The sequence below is a fragment of the Notechis scutatus genome, chromosome 3, assembly GCF_049901735.1.
Source record: "Notechis scutatus isolate UNSWTSFEM ecotype Mainland chromosome 3, rNotScu1.2, whole genome shotgun sequence".
NCBI lineage: Eukaryota > Metazoa > Chordata > Lepidosauria > Squamata > Elapidae > Notechis > Notechis scutatus.
This window is the reverse complement of record NC_142011.1, coordinates 112094609-112115250: the sequence shown is the minus strand read 5'-3', so window position 1 is coordinate 112115250 and position 20642 is coordinate 112094609. Positions and strand designations below refer to the sequence as shown.

The following is a 20642-nucleotide window of genomic DNA, read 5'->3' as shown; positions in this document are numbered from 1 at the left end:
TTGAATCCCACCACCGCTAATAATATAATTTCTCTTTGTTTTTAGTGAGAAATTTGTAATCACCAAAAATAAATTACCTTTGCATATTTGGCATACATTTGTTCATCCAGAGGAAAACTCTGGACATTTCTTTCATCTCTGGCATGAAAAGTACCAAGCTTGATCCACTTATTTGTTGGATACCTAGGAGAACAATGCATAAAAAGAATCAGAAAGCACTCTTTCACCACTTCCATACAGGCCAGTCACTTTTTCTCCAGGTATTGTTCTTCCTGTTCTTGCATTAAAGTTACTCATTAATATTTTGTATTGGATTTTTCTCTGTGTTGAAGGCACGCCATATCTGATATAATTATGTGAAATTAAAATGGAAAGCACTTAAGGTAGCCTGTTAGCCTAAATTTATTATTTTTAAAAAGCAGTTCAGTGTAACCATAATAAAAACTACCTGAAGCCTTATGTACTTATAAAGTTAAGGATTCAATTTTTTCTGCAAAGAAAAGAACTGTAAATGAGAATTTGTTAAAAAATATTTGTCTGAACATTAAACTTTAAATAAGCATGCTAAAATCATGAACACTGTAAAAATTATAAAATTACAAATACTGAAAATGACTTTCAATTTTATTCAGTTTCATTGAACTTTGTGACAATAAATTCTATAATTGTATTCTTATCATGAGACATACCTGTCATTGATAGACACCAGAAAATCCTTGGGAGTGGATGAGAATAACTCATGATTAGCAATATCCAGCTGTTTTACTTGTATGGGTTCACACAATTCAACAACAAACCTTCAGGACAGATAAAAATTAAATTATGAACTGCATTGCTATTTCTCAAAGAACAGGTAAAACTATTGACTGAGCCAACAATCATTTCATGGCAATTGATCCCAGATGTGTTTCAAAATGATCTTAAAAGTTTCTCAGTTGCATTATTCATCGCTTTTCATACAAAAAAAGCATCAGCAATACAATAAAAATCTCTGTGCAAAGGCTATCTTGGGGACATTTAACTACCCTTGCTTCATTCTCTTCATTGTCAAATATTATCAAGGAGATGCATGTGTTCTACAAAGAGTATGCATTCTTTCAAATAAACTTTTTTTTCTCATAAAAGTGATCGTGGGACTGCAGCGCTAAGAATACTGCAAGAAGGTAAAACTTAGTACTGAATTAAAAATTCTGAATAAAGATAAAGCCAGTTACACCTTTGCCAAATCTTAACTATAGGGAATTTTAAATACTTGGATTGGAAAATAGCATGTGTTCTTGCATTGAAAGAGTTAGTGACAACAGCAAAAATATTATTTCACACTACATGAGAAAAGGCAACAGTAAACTATTTCTATATTTTACTAAGAAATCCTCATTGACAGATAAGCAGATAAATAAAATAAGGTGACGATATTCTCAGTTGATAGGCCCCTCAAGTGGGATGGGGCTCCAGTTCTCAAGAAGAATTGAGGAATTTTTGGAGCATTTACATGGTTAATGGTTTATGATGTGGCAAGATTAAAATGTCCTCTATTCGGAACCTGACAACAGAGACTAAGAGAGAGACTAAGGGGGATGATTGGAAAATATGGGGAGCTGGAAGGGATGAATTTATGTGAGCCATTTGTAGCCTGGGAAAATCCCTACTCAGGGGTGGGATCCGACTGGTGTAACTACCGGTTCGGTGATTTATGTTTTGTGATTTATGTTTTGCGTTTTACATTACATGCTCCACACACATGTGAAACATCGTCAGCTTGCTGCCTGGACGGGTGTGCAGCGGTTGAAAAAGTGCTTTTTTCCTGCTGTTTCAACCGCAGCTGTGCCACGCAAAGCAGATGAGGTTGAAAAAGCAGGAAATAAAGGTCAGGTAAGAGCCCAGGCGGGCAGGTGGGTCAAAACAGCAGCAGACATAGAACCGGTTCTATGTCTGCTGCTCTTCAGAGCTACCGGTTCTACAGAGCTGGACAGAACCAGTAGAATCCCACCCCTGCCTACACTTCAAGGTTGCCTGATGGGAATCTTTTGAGTGGTGCAAACATTTTCACATGACACTCATTTGTGCAGTGACCTTCCTTCTCGCAATGGAAACAGGCGTCCAAGCATGGCTGAGCAGAGCGAGATTTGGTTTCCTCCCTTCTCTCTTCTGATGGGGATCTCTTATAGGAACAGTTTGCATAGTACTGGTTTCAAGCTTGGTCAATTTCAGTTTCTTCAGCCAAGACACACCAGCTATGCAGGCGGACTGGGCTCCAAAGGCAACGCAGGCGTTGTACGGGTCATTATTTAAACTATCTTTGAACCAACACACAAGTATTACCTCTGGCCAATCTATGTGGCAAGTCAGAGCATGAAACTCTTTGATGTACTTGGTGACTGGACAGCATCCCTGTCTGATGTGCCTTATATGGCCTCTAGCCTTGTGGATGGCTAGGGGGTCTTCAAATCTCTGTCATGGGCTCTCATGAAATGGTTGAAGTTGCGGAGCTCAGGTGTATCTGCATTATCGAGGCTCACCATCTAACATGCAGCTGATCTTTCTAGAGACAGGGTGACAACCCTGACTTTGGTACCTTCTGTAGGAAGATCCTTCCCATACTCCTGCATGTAGGTCAGTACGTGTGCGAGCCTCCTCTCATCGAGTCACAAGCCTTGCTTTGCATTGAGATGTCTCCTGGGTGAATCTTCCATGGTGCAAATGGGTTCATCAGTAGTCCCTGTGGTTTCAGCCAATGCTCCTGTGATGACCCGGGGCATGGCACAAAGGCAATACAGTCAGATAATAAGTAGGGGTCCCTTTATTTGCTCAAACTTTGCCCCCAATGTCCTGGTTACCTTCTGGGCTGGAGAAGAACTCTCCCAGGAACAGCCTTTGGCTGCAGAGATTCAAGTCCAAAACATTGTCAACAAAAACTGTAATGATAAATCCAAGCAAGGCAAGATGAGGTAATTAGTTCGGCAGGGCAAGAGAAGGAATTCCAGACGTGAAGGAACGGCAGTAATTCAACCCTTTTGGGACGATGCCAGGAACACAGATAACCAAAGTCAACCCAAGATAAACTCACGTTTGTTCCCAGCAGATGCCGCTCTCAGCTTGCATCTCTTTTAAATTCATTTCCCAGGTGTGCCTAATGAAGGGAATCAGGGCCCTTTCCTCCCCTGTAAGCCACTCAACCCACATTGCTCTCCTCCATTCCTCCCTGCATGCTCTAGGATGAAGTGGGGGTGGGCCTGGGTCTTCCTCTGAACTACAGAACTTTTTCCCATTCAATTAACAAGAATGAACTTCTGAAAACCAAACGTATCAAAAGGAATCCTTTATTGAGATGAGACAATTCATGTAGTTCAAAGCAGCGTCTGAGGCCCCTCAGGCATACAAGGATAGATAAGGGAGTTTAGAATCCCTCCCCTTATCTCAATGTGTATTTAGTGAAACAAAAGCCAGTATGTTAATTCCCCACCCCACCCCTTCTGTAGGAAGGGTCTTTTTCAGTTTCCCAGGGCATACCTAACTTCCCCCCCACTCCCTTTTTAGAACGAACTTTTTCTAGAGATTCCTAGGACACATCTCACTGTGGAATTTTTATGATCTTCTCATCTCCTGGCTGTGCCTCTCAGAGATGATAGGTTCTGGCCATCTGGCTTTTCCTCCATTGTATCATGTGTGGGTTATACAAATTTGACATAAGATTAAATATATTCAGGTTACATCAAGAAAGGATTTATTTATCAGTCCCCCCCCCCTTTTCTTCTTCCTCTGAAGAAATGACAGATACACGGATCTGACACTCTCCCTTGTTCTATCTCTCCCTGCTCTGTCCAGCTGGACTTTGCCCTTCCCCAGTTTCCTCCACAACCGATGGAGCCACACTCCGTCAGCTGTTTGTCTTCCTCCTCGGATTCAGACTCTGACAGGGGCATGACAGCCACTGGAGTCAGGGATCCTTTTCGTTCATCGGTAGTCTCCTTTTGTACTAACTGGCCTGCAGCGCAAGCCTGGGTGTCCTCGATCCGCATGCCATGGATGGCCCCCCTTCATGAGTTTCATGACTTCCTTCAGGAATTGACTGGACCGGTCTCTTTCCAGTTCATTATTGTTGTAAAGGTCTCCCATCTCCTGCTTCCAACCAGGTCATTGGTTCCCAGGGGTGAAGGTGACATCTTTGGTTCTGCCACCCCAGTCTTCCATCTTCCCAACACCGATGGGCCACCTCAGCTTGGCAGCGGTGCTTAAGACAATGTCCTCCTCGACCCAGGCATAGAGGGCCTCAATTGAGATTTGGGGGGGTTCTTTCCCAGTCTTCAGCCTGTTTGTGGTCACTGCCCTGGGCAGACATGATGTGCACAGTCCCCAAGGTTGGGCTGTTATCTCTCCGGATTGACCAGTTTGCAATTCTTGCCAAAAGTAAGGTCTTGCCTCTCCAATTTTTACAAAAAAGCAGGACTTTTGAAAGTGCAGTTGTTCCAAAAGGAGCTTTTATTAAAATGTTTGTGATAACAAGAGATCTAGGCAAGAACTGAAGCTTTTCACTTAAAACCAGTTATTTAAAGCTGTGCTAACCAGACCCCTCCCACACTATATCATTGCAGGGAAACAGAAACAGAAACTTCATATAGAAATTAACACAGTAATACAAGAAACAGAAACAGAAACTTCATATATAGATCACTCCATTCCTCCCTCCTTCCTCCCACCAAAATGCCAGCGTCCCTGTAGAAATATCTGGGACCTGACAGAACCAGTTTCTACCGTATGTTCATGAGCCACCATTGTTGAAGAAAAAAGAACTTATTTGAAGATCTGAAGTTAATTGAAAGGGAACTAGAGGAACCATGGAATGAAATAAAAAAAGTTCTTATGGATGAATGGAAGTAAAGATTACTGAAGACCAAAAAAAAAAGAATAAAGTTGAATGATAGAACATGACAAGGGAGAGGGGAGGGGAGGGGAGGAGAGAGGAGGAGATAAAAAAACAAAGGACAAAAAATAAAAAATAAAAATTGGATAACTGTTAGAAACATGAAGTGTTATTAAAATAGAACATTAGTAAAGCTATCAAATAAGGAAACAGATATGAAAAAACAAGGATATTCTTCTAAAACATATCTTCAATTCAGAAACCGATAAGTTAAAAAGGTCAGATTCTGATTCAGATGGCAGGAATATACTGAAATTTTGTACAGTAGAATACAGATAATGAACATCCAATATACCTTAAACAAGGAATCACCAATAATGTCCCATCAATGCTTCTTGTTCTTTAAAAATGTGTGATTGGTATAAAGGGATTTGAGAGTAAAGTTGATTCATCAAAAAAGATATGGGGGGGGGGGCAGTTGTCAAACCGACTGGCTGTGCAAACGGCACCGTAGCGCATAACCGTTTCCCAGCCGCTCGACTGGCTTTCTGGAGCCATGATTCCCTGGAGGGGGATCGGAAGAGAAGGATAATTGGCGGAGAGAGTTTCAGGCAACAGCCGGAGCTCGAAGGCAGAAGAGATCCTGGTAGACCAAGTGGGGAAGAAGATGGCCCGTAATGGGCGACACAGAAGCTTGACAGCTGGACGACATAAGCGGTGAAGCAGCAGAACAACGGGGCGACTGGAGCTGGCCAGAATCAGTTCTGACGAGTGAATCTAGAAGGAAGAACCCTTCGGAAGGATTCTCCAGTGGATTGCAGGTCAGGAGGAGCCCAGATAGAAAGGGGGTGGAGGTCTCTCCTTCCCCCATAGAGAAGCAGCGAGGAAGATTTTGGGGAAAATAAAAATCTCATAAACTGTATTAAAGAGTAAAGGGAAGCTGCATTGATAGGAAAAGGGACTGCAACAGACAAAGAGAAATCCAGATTGCAGGTTTTGAGGACTATATTAGTTGAGATTTGTAATAGTCTAAAACAGGGGTCTCCAATCTTGGCAACTTTAAGACTGGTAGACTTCAACTCCCAGAATTCCTCAGCTAGCTTTGCTGGCTGAGGAATTCTGGGAGTTGAAGTCCACAAGTCTTAAAGTTGTCAAGGTTGGAGACCCCTGATCTAAAACAGGAAAGCTGAACAATTTGAAGAACTGACCGACATTTTGGAGAGTGACAGTGCATCTTTGACACTGTCTTAAATATAGAAAGAGCAAGAGGGACACCTGCTGGCCAATAAAGGAAACTACCTGTTAAAATAAATAGCTGAAAGAACTAAAAATATTTTCTTTGAAGTTCATTTCAACTTGTGGATTTTTACTATTTGGAATTTCTTTGGAAAGAAGAGGCAAGAATGTACTGTGGTTGCAGTTGACGAAGAGTGTTTGTATTCACCCTTTATTCAAAGGAAAGAAGGTGTTAGTACTTTTGGCATATTATTATAACATTATCATATTATCGCTAGTAATACTATTAAGAATAGATTTACTATTATAATTTATTATATAAATTGTTCATGCTGATTATAAGGCTTCGAACTGGGTGACTATTACTACTGGAATTACTATTTCTTTTCCAAAACATATCTATAAAATTAGAGAAACAATATTTTGAAAATTTGAATAAAACAATATTGGAATTTATTTGGCAGGGGGAGGAAACTGAGAATTAAATTGAAATTATTACAAGAAGCCAAAGAAAGAGGGAATTTTGGCTTGCCCGACTGGGAGTTGTATTACCAAGTGGCTACACTTACTTGGGTGTGAGAATGGATACATTTAAAAAAATAGGAGATTATTAACACTGGAAGGCCATGATTTACAATTAGGCTGGCATGCATTCTTGTGAGACAAAAGACATAATGCTCACCAGTATTTCCAGAGACATCACATAAGTTCAGCTTTGCTTAGGGTATGGACAAAAATCAAACAACAGAACTACACAGAAACACCGATATGGTTCTCAATGTTAGAAGCCTTAAAGCAACCAAATTTTATCAACTTGGGGAAAGTTACTACATATAAAGATATAGTAAGTGAGAATGGGGAACTAAAATCCAGACAAGAATTAAGAGAAGAAGGGATATAATTGGAATGGTGGACGTACCTACAAATCCAATCAAGGTATAAGAAAGATAAAAAATGAATAGGGTATACAGAGAGAATTGTCCACATTAGATAGAATCCTATTAGGAACCGAGGATAAAACAATTAAGAAAATTTACAAATACTTATTGGAATATAAAACGGAGGAGGAACAAGTGAAAGAAGTAATGGTAGCATGGGCAAAAAACTTTGGTTACAGTACTGAATTAGATAAATGGCAAAAGTTATGGGAAAGGAATAGGAAAGTAACCTTGGCCAGTTCTTGCAAAGAAAACCTATACAAAATGTTCTACAGATGGCACCTCCCACCGACAAGATTGGCAAAAATGAGTAAAAACGTATCACCACAATATTGGGAATATAAGACAGTGTTAGGGACATATTATCATATGTGGTGGTCATGCACCAAAGCAAAACATTTTTGGTGGCAGATTAAGATATGGTGGAAGAAATGATTGGCCAAAAAATAGAGTTCAGACCAGAATTGTTCTTACTGGGAATTACTGAAGGAAAATATAACAAAGAAATGATATATCTAATGTTGCATGTTATAACTGCAGCAAGATTGGTTTATGCTCAAAACTGGAAGAAGATAGATATCCCTGAGCAAAGTGTAATAAAAAAAAAATTTGGTCTGTGCAGAGATGGACAGGCTAACACTGGAAATTAAAGATAAGGATGAAACAGGATATTATAAAGTCTTGAACAAACTGTATCAATGGTTAGATTCAAAAAAAGGAAGTCAGAACAAAGGGAAAAAAAATTGATGCTGCATAAGACGGAAGGTGGATGAACTTTAAGCTGAAGATAATGTAATACAGTGGATATAATGACTATGTAAAAAGAATGTGCAAGAAAACTAGGGTTGTAAATAGGAAATTATATATGTTTATAGCACCAACTTAGCAATGTAAAATAAGGAAGAGATGTTATAGCATGTATGGCAAAATAACTGCCAGGAAAGTCGCACTTTGTTCAATTGTTTTTAATGTTTATTCAATCAAACTTTTCTATATGGATGGATGGATGGATTGGAGGGAGGGAGAGGGAGAGGAGAGAGGGGTGGGGAGGGAGGGAGAGGGAGAGAGAGAGGGGGGAGAGAATGTACTGGATTTTCCTTGTTGGACAAAAATTTGAGGATTTATTGATTCCTGATATGATCTGGTGAATGTTTGATACATTTTTAAACAACATTTAATATACATAAGTAGATTTATCGGAAAATCTTAATACGTTAAATGATAATATGAAGTTCAACTATATTATATAAAGCTTTGGCATCTAAGTGCTTGTCAGAAATTATGACTGCTCATATATGGGGCATGGTTAAAAATTATACTGAGAAATTGAAAAACAATATTATTCAAGATATTAAGGAATAGCTTTTGGAAATGTATAACTTATCTATCATAGAAAACGCAATATTCTCCACGAATCAAAGAATGAAGCAATATGTACTACTATGGCAGAAATTTTCTGACATTTTACATCTTATGTTCAATTATAACTATCTGACATTTTTAGTTAAACTATTGATGTCTAATATATAAAGTGGTTTTTTATTTGTTTATTTTGGTTTGTTGATACATGCTGGACAATGAATAAAGTTGAAAAATACCAAAAAGAAGTTCTTCATTGATTGTAAGAAGGAATTAGATTATACTAACCATGTTAACCACATGGAATAACCTTAGGAAAATAGAAATCCCAAAACATATACTCGTGCAAATTATATGTCAAACAGTAAGACATAGTTCCAACAAAATATGGCAAAAGAGCTGATTCCAACTCAGCAAAGAAGTGAGACAAAGCTATTGTTGTTTTATTATTCATTAAATCCATATACTGAATTAAGAGAGGCTTAATATATTTTTAAAATTAAAGGAAGAAACATAAATGTGTACTAAACTGATGACATTATTTTGATAGCTGAAAATGCTCTCCAAGCTGCAATAATGAAAGTGAGAAACACAGTGGAAAAAATATAAGTATCATATTCTAAACATATTATCCACAGACATAACTTCTTTGAGAAATCCATAATGCTGGGCAATGTGGAAAAAAAATAAAAGGATTATCAGCAATAAGTTGGATGGACTAAATCAGCAATGAGCACATCATTAGGGGACCAGAAGGGTGAGACACTGGGAATAGATCATCCCCAAGATGGTCTCATTATCTGGCTTTTTAAGTGTTGATGAATTTGACCGCATATATAATGAATCATGCATACTATGTGTTTGTGATGCCTAGCACTGCTTCTTGAAATCTTTTTTTTTTTACTTTTGCAAAATTCTTCACTTCAGTTTTCTAACAGTCACTTTACTGAAAATGTACTTACCAGATTTTAGTACTGCATGGATTTAGCATATAGAGGTCCATATTTTCTATTAATATTGCTGATGTACTCTATTACAAATGAGAACATAATTCATTAGCAGAAACTAGTTGGTAAGTTGGTTAACTATTTTTTGGCTTTTTGGTAGAATGTATCATTACACATTAATATATGTACAAACTCAGATACAATTAATGGCAGAATTACAAAGGGTGCACAATTTTATTTTTTATTCCAACCTAAAATCATGTCTGCAAAGTTGTTTAAGATGGATATTTTTGCCTTGTATTATCACTGCTCAGTGAAACTAATGCACTTTACTTCTGACAAATGACAGGCTGATTTATTCTACAAGCAGCAGTGGAAACCTCTTACAATGTTGATCAGAAATTTAATTTACTTGTACCATAGAATATTTCAAATTTGATTGCAGCTAAATATATTTATTACAAACAAATGAACCCACATTCAGCAGTTTTCTAAAAATATAAACTATACCATTGTTAGGTGATATTACCTTTGCCTCTGGGTTAGCTGCCAGTATTTTGGCACCACACTCCACTGAAGCATAATTATTTCTATTTTTTTTTACTTTTTTTGTAGTATGTTGACCTCCATTGGAAGAAAGATGCATTGACTGACCTGCATACCAGACAAAAATGTACCAGAGCATTAATATTAAACATTTTAAATCTTTATTATCAAACTCTGAAGCTAAAGCAACTCATAAAAGTTAACATTCTTTGATACTAAACTTATCAAGTAATTTCCATACCACATTATCAGCTACCTGTAATTATTCTGAAGCCTTTTAACTACACGTTAATACCATGTTAGTTTTAACAGTTATAACATGAAGTGATGATACTACACTGCTCAAAAAAATAAAGGGAACACAAAAATAAAACATCCCAGATCTGAATGAATAAATATTCTTATTAAATACTTTGTTCATTACATAGTTGAATGTGCTGACAACAAAATCACACAAAAAATTATCAATGGAAATCAAATTTAGCAACCCATGGAGGTCTGGATTTGGAGTTACACTCAAAATTAAAGTGGAAAAAAACACTACAGGCTGATCCAACTTTGATGTAATGTCCTTAAAACAAGTCAAAATGGGGTTTCCGGTTTGTCGGCTTCGCGGCGGTAGGGATTCGCGAAGCTGCGCGATCCTGCCGCGCTAGCCGTTTTGGGGCTCCGACCCGGACGGGTGCGGAGCAAGGCTGCCCTGCAGGGTAGCTGAAGGTAAGGGGATCCGGAGGAAGGGTTTGGGGGTGTTGCAGACCCCTCCCTGGCCGGCAGAACCCCTGTTACCAGGACGGTGCAGCGGCGGTCCGCAATGGCCGCCACAAAGAAGTTGACAGCCGGGCAAGTATGCGCAGGAGGAAGAAGAGAAAGTTATTGAAAGTGAAAGTTCTTCTTGGTCGACCCAGGGCTTTGAGATTTATCTAATTTAATTCCTGGAAAAGATGGTTTTCTGATGATTTCTTCCACAAGAGAAAAAAAAGCGGCTATTTTGAGGTGCTGAAGGGAAAGTTTACTCTCCCTCCCGACGGAATTAAGCCGGAAGGGAGAGGATAAAGAAAATATATAAATTTGGATCTTGTTGGAGGAGATGCCTTGAAGACTTGAGGACAGAAATACAATTTTAATAAGGCTTTAAAATATAGACTTGGATTCTTTTTTTTATTTGTTTGATACCACCCCTGGAAGAGGAAGGGGAATTTTGGCTTGCTTGGATTTATTGAGGATTGTGGATTTCGGGATTGTTTTGCCTTTCTCTCGGAATATTTGGTTGGTGTAAGAAGAAAGAGGAATAAAGAAAAGAAAAGATTTATTTATAATGGCTTTCCTTTTTGAAGACCTGAGGGATGAATATGAGCAAACAAAAGCAGCCTGCAAAGATGGCATGGAAAAAGCTTTTCTATTTCTAGAAATGGCGCTGGTCAATTACCAACAGACAATGGAACAGATGGAAACGGAAGAAGAACAACAAGGAAGAGCGAAGACGCCATCTTCATTGAATCCCAAAACTTATCTAAGGAAGAAGGAAGGAAGAGAGCAAGGAAAATGAAGGACTTAAGATCTATAAAAACATTTGAGAAAGAGAAAAATATGATGCAAAGTAAATATAATGATAACAAACAAGAGAAAAAGGGAACACAACAGAGAAGGGATCCCAGCAAGGCAGAGGTTAGAAGAAGAAGGGGGGGTAGGAAGATTTGGTGGGGGAAGAAAGAAAGGGGAAAGGCGGAGAAAAGCCTCAAAGCTTTAAAATTGGATGGGAGAAGAGGGATTTTTTAGAGACAAAGGATGAAATATAATTTTCTGTAAGAAAGATTCTGCTAAGGTACAGAAGATGGTATTGTAACATTTATATTTGAAATAGTAAATTAGAATGGTTTAAGATTTAATAAGAAATTAAAATGTTGAAGTTTTTAATAATGATTGATTTTTAAAATGTAATAAAATATCGAAGGAAAGGAGGATACAATGTATTTAAACATTTTTGGTGGATAGAATGTACCAAGCAGAACCAAATTGGGTATTTGTTATGCTGAATGTTAATTTTACTAACTTAGGGGAGGATAGAAAGGCATCATACTCTGATTAGTGATTTCAGGAGAAATTTTTTTATTATAAGAAGAGATAGAGGGATAAATGAATGGGCAAAAGATACAAATTTAATGATTTAATTAAGATGGATTAAATAAGATAGAAATGTGAAGAGTGATATGTGCTATTATTTTAGCCCATGCAAAGAGAGGTAACTGGGGCCAAGGTACTTTACTAAAAGATTTTTTTTTATGTTTGTTTGTGTTTGTTTGTGTTTTATGAGAATATTGGGGAAATTATTGTAGAAAGACAGGGAAAGATTTAATATGTAATGATTTGTTTGTTGTTGAAACTTTTAATAAAACTTGTTTTTAAAAAAAAAAAAAAAAAAAAAAAACAAGTCAAAATGAGGCTCCATAGTGTGTGTGGCCTCCATGTGCCTGTATGACCTCCCTACAACGCCTGGGCATGCACCTGATGAGGTGGCGGATGGTCTCCTGAGGGATCTTCTCCCACACCTGGACTAAAGCATCCCCCAACTCCTGGACAGTCTGTGGTACAACGTGGCATTGGTGGATGGAGCGAGACATGATGTCCAAGATGTGCTCAATTGGATTCAGGTTTGGGGAACAGTTAGGCCAGTCCATAGCATCAATGCCTTCGTCTTGCAGGAACTGCTGACACACTCTAGCCACATGAGCTCTAGCATTGTCTTTCATTAGGGGGAACCCAGGGCCAACCGCACCAGCATATGGTCTCACAAGGGGTCTGAGGATCTCATCTCGGTACCTAATGGCAGTCAGGCTACCTCTGGCGAGCACATGGAGGGCTGTGCGGCCCCCTAAAGAAATGCCATCCCACACCATTACTGACCCACTGCCAAACCGGTCATGCTGGAGGATGTTGCAGGCAGCAGAACGTTCTCCATGGCGTCTCCAGACCCTGTCACATCTGTCACATGTGCTCAGTGTGAACCTGCTTTCATCTGTGAAGAGCACAGGGCGCCAGTGGCAAATCAGCCAATCTTGGTGTTCTCTGGCAAATGCCAAATGTCCTGCACGGTGTTGAGCTGTAAGCACAACCTCCACCTGTGGACATCAGGCCCTCATACTACCCTCATGGAGTCTGTTTCTGACCGTTTGAGGAGCCACATGCACATTTGTGGCCCGCTGGAGGTCATTTTGCAGGGCTCTGGCAGTGCTCCTCCTGTCCCTCCTTGCACAAAGGCGGAGGTAGCAGTCCTGATGCTGGGTTGTTGCCCTCCTACAGCCTCCTCCACGTCTCCTGATGTACTGGCCTGTCTCCTGGTAGCGCCTCCATGCTCTGGACACTATGCTGACAGACACAACAAACTTTCTTGCCACAGCTCGCATTGATGTGCCATCCTGGATGAGCTGCACTACCTGAGCCACTTGTGTGGGTTGTAGACTCCGTCTCATGCTACCACTAGAGTGAAAGGACCGCCAGCATTCAAAAGTGACCAAACCATCAGCCAGAAAGCATAGGAACTGAGAAGTGGTCTGTGGTCACCACCTGCAGAACCACTCCTTTATTGGGGATGTCTTGCTAACTGCCTATGCTTTCCACCTGTTGTCTATTCCATTTGCACAATAGCATGTGAAATTGATTGTTAATCAGTGTTGCTACCTAAGTGGACAGTTTGATTTCACAGAAGTATGATTGACTTGGAGTTACATTGTGTTCTTTAAGTGTTCCCTTTATTTTTTTGTGCAGTGTATATAAAAGGATTTATAAAATCTCAATTGTTATTTAAAGCTATTATACAGCCTAAGGCAGGGGACTGCCACCTTAAACACTCAAAGAGCCATTTGGATCAGTTTCCCACAGAAAACATCGGCAGCCACAAACTTTTTCCTCTCCCTCTTTTTTCCTCTCCCCCTTCTCTCTCTCATTCTCTTACTCCAGCTCTTTCTTATTTCTCTCTCCCTCTTCTCTCTGTTTCTTTTTCCTCTCTCTTTCTCTCCATCATTTTCATTTTTCTTTCCCGTTTTCTCCCCTTTTTCTCTCTCTTATTTCTCTCCCTTTCTTTCTCTTTTCTTTTTTCTCTCATTCTCTCCCTTTTTCTCCTTTTCTCTCTCCCTCTCCTTCTCTCTTTCTCTTTCATTCTCTCCCTTTTTTTCTCCCCTTTTTCTCTCTCTCCTTCCCTCTCATTTGTTTCCCTCTTTTCCCTCTCCCGCACTCTCCCATCATTTTCTCATTTTTCTTTCTCCCCTTTTCTTTCTTTCATCTCCTTCTCTCTCATTTGTTTCCCTCTCTCTCATTCTGTCCCTCCAGCTCCCTCATTTCTCTCCCTCTCCCCTTCTCTTTCTCATTTGTTTCTCTCTTTTTCCTTTCTCTTTTTCTCCCTTCTCTCTCTCTCTTCCCTTCTCTCTCATTTCTTTTTCTTCTTTCATTCTCTCCCTTTTTTCTCCCCTTTTCTTTCTCTCTCGTTTCTCTCTCCCTCTCTCTCCTTCTCTTTGTTCTTTTTCCTCTCTCTCTCATTCTCTCCCTCTTTCTCTCTTTTTCTCCCCCTTTTCTCTCTCTCTCTCTCTTTCTCTCCCTCTCATTTTTGTTTTTCTCTCTTTCTCTCCACATTCAGCTCATAAAGGTCAGTCATGAGATATGAGTAATAGGGCAGGGGTGTCAAACTGGTGGCCTGTGGGCTGGATGCGTCATGTGCAGGCCACACCTACCTCACCTCTGCAATGGCAAAAACGTTGTGATACATCACAATCCATCACGTGACACAATCAAGTTTGACACCCGTGTAATAGGGTATCCTACTAGAAGTTTACAAAACACTGAAAACACAGGAGATAAAAACTGTCCCCAGAAGCCCTGTTTTCTACTAATGAAATATTCATGTTCCTGGTGGATACATTTTTCTTTAAAAGTAAGTACATCATAGTTCATTACTTTATAGAAGTCTGTTTTTAAGAAACATATATGCTACTCTTATGTTTTATTATATTAAACTTATTCTTTACTCAGAAATTATGGTACATAAATCTTTCTAAAATAAATCAGTAATTTTCAAGGGGAGGAAGGTAACATCAGAATCTGAACAAATTACTGATACCTATTATTTATTTGAATGTCTTCTCTTTATCTTGCCATTCCAGTCATCAAACCAGAATCAGATTATGTCCTAATTACCACTTAGTTTCTCTCAGCTATGATTGTCCTTCAAATATTGGAAGACTGTTTTTTTATGTCTCCCTTCACCTTTTATTTCAAGTTAAACATACTAGTTCTTTTAAACAGTTGTTCACAGAATTTATCCTCCAAGTTGTCAGTCTTTGTTGTTCTCCATACTTCATCACTTGCTTGATGCAATCCAATGCTGGCTCATGCTTAAATTATAATCTAGATTCCTAGCTCTTTCACACATGTGCTGTAGCTGAGCCGAATACCACTTGACGTATAACTATCTGATTTTTCTGGAATGCAGAACCTTACATTTCTTGCTATTTATTGGAAAATACTCAAATCTTCAAGCCTCAAGAACCTTTTGAACTTTGACCCTGACTTCTGATTCTGCTAGCAAACCTTCCTAGCTTTGTGTCATCTATAAATCTGCTGAGCATCTTTTCAACATCCTCATTCAAGGATACAAAGACTGATCAATAGGATTATTAAACAAAAGTTAATTAAACTGTAATGAATTCTATGGCTAAAATATAAGTCCTAGTTATAATGAAATTATTCAAATTCTTGTACTTTTTTCTCCTGCTCATGAATCTACTTTTTCTGGGCAGGAGGGAAGGTGTCCATGTATCTCTTGTAGTGGCTGCTACTTAGCCTCTTCATACCTATGAAAGCAGTAAGAATGTACTTAGTTTTTCACACATAGCTTCTTTATTTGGGCTTTCTTTTAGAAAAATAAATGATGATATGGTATAATGTCATGGGTTGTTGTTCATCTGAGATTGTATTTATCTACTTTTAAGAACTACTAAGGACCATATGATTTTTATTACTGGTATGTCTTCATATATAAAACCACAGAACTCAAAGAAGGTGAACTTTGTCTTTCATATGACTTTGTAAGTAGACTTGCAACATTAAAGTTAAGGTCACTTTTTAATGGAAACGTTGTGCTCATTGGAACGGAAAAGCTGCTAACAATGCTTTCTTTAGAAAGGTTCCTTTAGAAAATCTGTATAATGCATCTCAGAATAGAAAAAGACTTGGCATTGATGATAACAAATAAAATTACAGCATGTTATTTTTAAAGGAAACTAAAAAATTGCAATACAAAATGAACCTTAACCATTTTATTTGAAAAGGAGAATTTGTCTGTTTAAAAACAATTAAACTCACTTTTTTCTTTCTCCACTTCCATAACCTGCTTCTTCCATTCATCAAATGTGGGAATATCTCCTGGGTCCTTTGGGGTTATTACAGAAGTAGGGTCAATTTCTCCTGCATTTCTCTGTACAAGGCAACAGAACTATAAGGTTTATTGATATTAACAAAAGATCAAGATTATATGTAAGCAATGTGATGAGTACCCAAATGATCAGTTTATATTGAATTGATCATTTAAAATATAGGCTATCATTAATAGGCCTAACAATTAATTGGCAAGGCAACTGCTCTGCAGAGCTTCCAGTTGTATATGGAACAATTTGAAGTTAGATCATTTTAATAAAAGAGATTGTTAAATAAATTTCTGTCCTATACCAAATAATATTTTATCAACTCATTGTCATAAATGAATCCAGGCAAAAAACCACAATAAAAAACACAGCATACTCAATTTGAAAAAAACATTTTTATGTAATTCATGCAATACCACTGCTTTTGGTTTAAAGTATAAAAATACATTTATAATGCTGAAGTATAAGATGCACCTAGCTTTTTGGGAGGAAAACAAGAAAAAAAATCTGCCTCTGCCTTCCAGCAATTTGCCTCCTTGCAGCAAACAGCAAACAGCCTTTTTCCATTTCAGTACAGCATCGGTTTGATCAGCCTCCTAATGATCAGCTGTTTCAGGCTGCAGAGATTGCCATAGCCTATTGCCACCACCGCACACCCTATTTTCAGCCTAGAAATTTATTTTGTTAAAATGAGCTATTTTCAAATAATTGCTCCAAATAAAACTGGAAGCTCTGCAGAGCAGTTGCCTTGCCAATTAATTGTTAGGCCTATTAGTGATAGCCTATATTTTAAATGATCAACTGATCATCAGGAGGCCGATCCAACTGACAATCAGCTGCTTGTGCTAATCAGGTTGTGCTGAAGCTGAAACAGGCTGTTTGCTGTTTGCTTTAAGGAGGCAAATTGCTGGGAGGCAGAGGCCAAAGGGTGGGGGCCAGTGGGTGGGCGGGGCTTCAGCAACATTTGCTGTATAAGATGCACAGACATTTCCACCTACTTTTGGGGATGGAAAAAGTGTGTCTTATACTCTGAAAAATATGGTATACTGTAAAATTACAAGGTGGGGATTGTCAATTGTTAGCATTTGGGGATGATCTTTGCTTTATTGCAAAGGATGTGTCACAGAAAAAGAGATTTGCCAACCATTTAGAGAAAAAACTGAAATAAAAGACTTAGGTGAAATGCAAAATTATCTTGGTGTAAAGATATGAAAAACTGAGAAAAGTGGTTATGAGAAAAGTGGTCAAAGAAGGAAAATTGAACAGCTGTTGGAAAGATACAACATAAAGGATTGTAATTCTGTTCCAACATCTATGAGCCCAGATTTTCATAATAGTTTAGGTGAGGACAAAAGTGAATCAAGAGATTTATCAGTCAGCAATAGGGAGTCTGTCACAGTGGTCCAGACCAGACATAGCTTGTGCAGTAAGCATCCTAAATCACTTTAGTGCTGCACCAACACAATTGCATTAGATGGGTATAAAAAGGATTCTCAGGTATTTGAAGGGAACTGTGAACTTGGGTCTTCAAATACAGGTATCTGAAGAATTGAAATTGAAATGTTATGTTGACAGTGATTATGCCAATGATGTAAAAATCAGAAAGTCTAATTCTGGGATTGTGGTATTGTTTGGAGAGCTTTAATTGGTTTGAAGTCCAGAAAATAAACAACTGTAGCCATTTCTACTGCAGAGGCAGAATTTATAGCTCTATCTGAACTTTGTTCAGAGGTAACTTGGTACATACAGCTGTTACAGGATTTAAGCGTAAAAGTAAATGACACAGGAGCAGTATACGACGATAATGCTGCTTGCATAAAAATGGCAACGGGTGACAAAGTAAGGAATAGAAGCAAGCATGTGGACATTAAATGTTGCAATGTAATTTATCAAATGTAAATTAATTATCTTGCTTTAATATTCTTCAGAGGATAATCCGGCCTATATAATGATCAAGCCATTATGTGGAGAACAGCATGGGATGAATATTAAGTTGTTTGGTTTTATGTCTATTCCAGTCATGAAGAGAGGAGTGTCAGTATAGTTCATGAATTGGAATAGGCATGGTAACAGGTCAGCCAATGGGGATGGATTGGAATAGACATGGTAACAGGTCAGCCAATGGGGGCTGTTTGGAAACTGAAACATATTTGTTTGTATGGGTCCATAAGAGACAATTTGGAGTCTGGACATGGCTTTGACTTGCTGAACTGTGTATAAGAGTTGATTTGTCCTCTGTAACCTAGACCTCTGTATCTCTCTACTCTGTAATGACTTGCTTCTATGAATATTGCTTCTGTGTTCCTGATTTTGTATGCTGACTTCTGCTGTATGGTATTGTATATAATAAGTTTTTCTTATGTGGATGAATCCAGCAGAATTATTTACTTGTATGCTGGTTAGATGTGCTGCAAACTCTGATACATGGCTTATGTAAATAAAAGATTATGTAAAAGTCTTCTCAGAGTCTAAGCAGCAAGGCAGACCATTAAGCATATTATTCTGTCTTGTTCTTGACCTGATTGAGGCCATAAGGTGTTTCAGAGGTTATCCAATCAGATGGATTGTATTTGTAGTTTTTGTACTATTTATTTTATTGTATGTTTACTATACTGTTATTATTTTATTTGTAACAGAAGTAGTATTCAGCAGGTTCTGACCAGTTCTGGAGAACCGGTAGCAGAAATTTTAAGTAGTTCGGAAAATCGGCAAATACTACCTCTGACTGGAGATTTTACAGTATCCTTCCCTTGCCACGCCCACCAAGCCACTCCCACAGAACTGATAGTAAAAAAAATTTGAATCCCACCACTGATTTGTAAGGTATTATTTATAACATTATATTGCAAGTCATTTTAAAATATAAAGTATAAGCCTCTGATAGAAAAGTAGGATATTATTTTAATAAAAAATACAACACAACAAAATATCAGGAAAAGAGTTGTTGCAGCAAGATAAATCAACATAAGTAAATCAACAAAAAATAATTTGACATAAATAAAGGCTGTAGAATTATGCAGGACAAAAGTATTTTTCATATGATTTGAATTTCAAATAAAGTATGAGAGATATTAAACCATTTCCTTATCATGTAATTAGATGTAGCTGTGTACCTTCTTTAAAATTATTCCTCACAGATGCAATATTCACTTGTTTTGGAAGCATCAACATTCTTCAGTATTTACCTTTGTTTTATTGTTTTCCTTGTTTTAACAACCCAGAAAACAATTCTCCCCACATAATTTTTTTGAACAAAGTATAGGATAAAGCAGGAAAAGAGTTAACGCTAGAATCTTGTTTTTCTGATCCTATAATAAAACCAGTTTTTCAAATGAGACGAAGTGTTAACTTGCTTAATTTTCAATAAAAAAAATAAAGCAAAGCTCTGAAACAAACAAATAAGTGGAAGAATTATTTTAATGTGAATTACAGAAAACTGATTTTAATATATTAATTATGAAATCTTTAGTTCGCTATAGTATTCCACTTTTAAGCTGCAGCTATTTAAATGGATTGGAAATGCTGAGTAAATTCATGTAGTTCAAATTCTTAATAACATTTTTCCAAACTCAGAGAGCAGTACTTAGAAACAAATCCTTTTTTTTACACAGCAGAGGTCTTTGCAGACTAAATTACATTATTTAGTAATATTATTATTATATTATATTATTAATAATATTATTGTTATATTAAATAATATTATTTAATAATATTTGGAAATAACCCAAATATAATACCCAAGAAAACAAGGTTCATTGGAATAGTTTAAGTGGGGGAGGAAAAGTTTAGTTACCTCTGCTCTTATGTTACCCGAAGCATTCAAAGCAGACTTTGGAGCTGTCTTTTGCTCACTTGCAGAAATTTTGGGATCAAATTCTGATTTCGTCATCTTCCCTTTCCTTTGTGAAGAAATATTTTCTGTATGCTGACCTACAAGGCTATAAAATATGTAAACTTTCAAACAAAGATTTCCACCTACATTTGTCATTAAAAATTTAATACATTATAATAAGTTATTATATAAACATATGCAGAGGTGGGCTGCACATAATGTAACAACCGGTTCACCTAGTGCAGAACTGAAAATGTGAGCTTGCACGCGGCTGCAAAAACACAGGGATTTCCTGTGAGGGGCAGCCTCGGTGAACAGAGGGCAATGTGCAAAAATCAGCTGGGCTGTGTGGGCAAGGCGAGCAAGCCAGATATATAGGATGGGATAGCACTGGGGTGGGTGGGTGGACCCAGCCAGTGGTCGGAACTACTGGTACGGGCGAGCCTGTCCGAAGCGGCAGCAGCCCAGCACCGAACATATGAGTACATAAAATAGGAAGTACAGAACTGCCAC

At 38.0% G+C, this 20642-nt stretch overlaps 1 protein-coding gene across 3 annotated transcripts in view; it reads right to left on the bottom strand.

Moving 5' to 3' along the window:
* Window positions 1-20642, bottom strand: part of SUCO (SUN domain containing ossification factor) — a 210093-nt gene that overhangs the window by 106795 nt on the left and 82656 nt on the right. For all 3 annotated transcript variants that reach the window (XM_087962483.1, XM_087962484.1, XM_026681814.2), the window contains exons 6-11: window positions 20091-20235; window positions 16239-16350; window positions 9871-9995; window positions 9357-9424; window positions 690-797; window positions 78-183 (exon numbers count right to left, since the gene is read on the bottom strand). In XM_087962483.1, the coding sequence (XP_087818609.1) occupies window positions 78-183; window positions 690-797; window positions 9357-9424; window positions 9871-9995; window positions 16239-16350; window positions 20091-20235 (664 nt within the window). The remainder of the gene's footprint in view (window positions 1-77; window positions 184-689; window positions 798-9356; window positions 9425-9870; window positions 9996-16238; window positions 16351-20090; window positions 20236-20642) is intronic.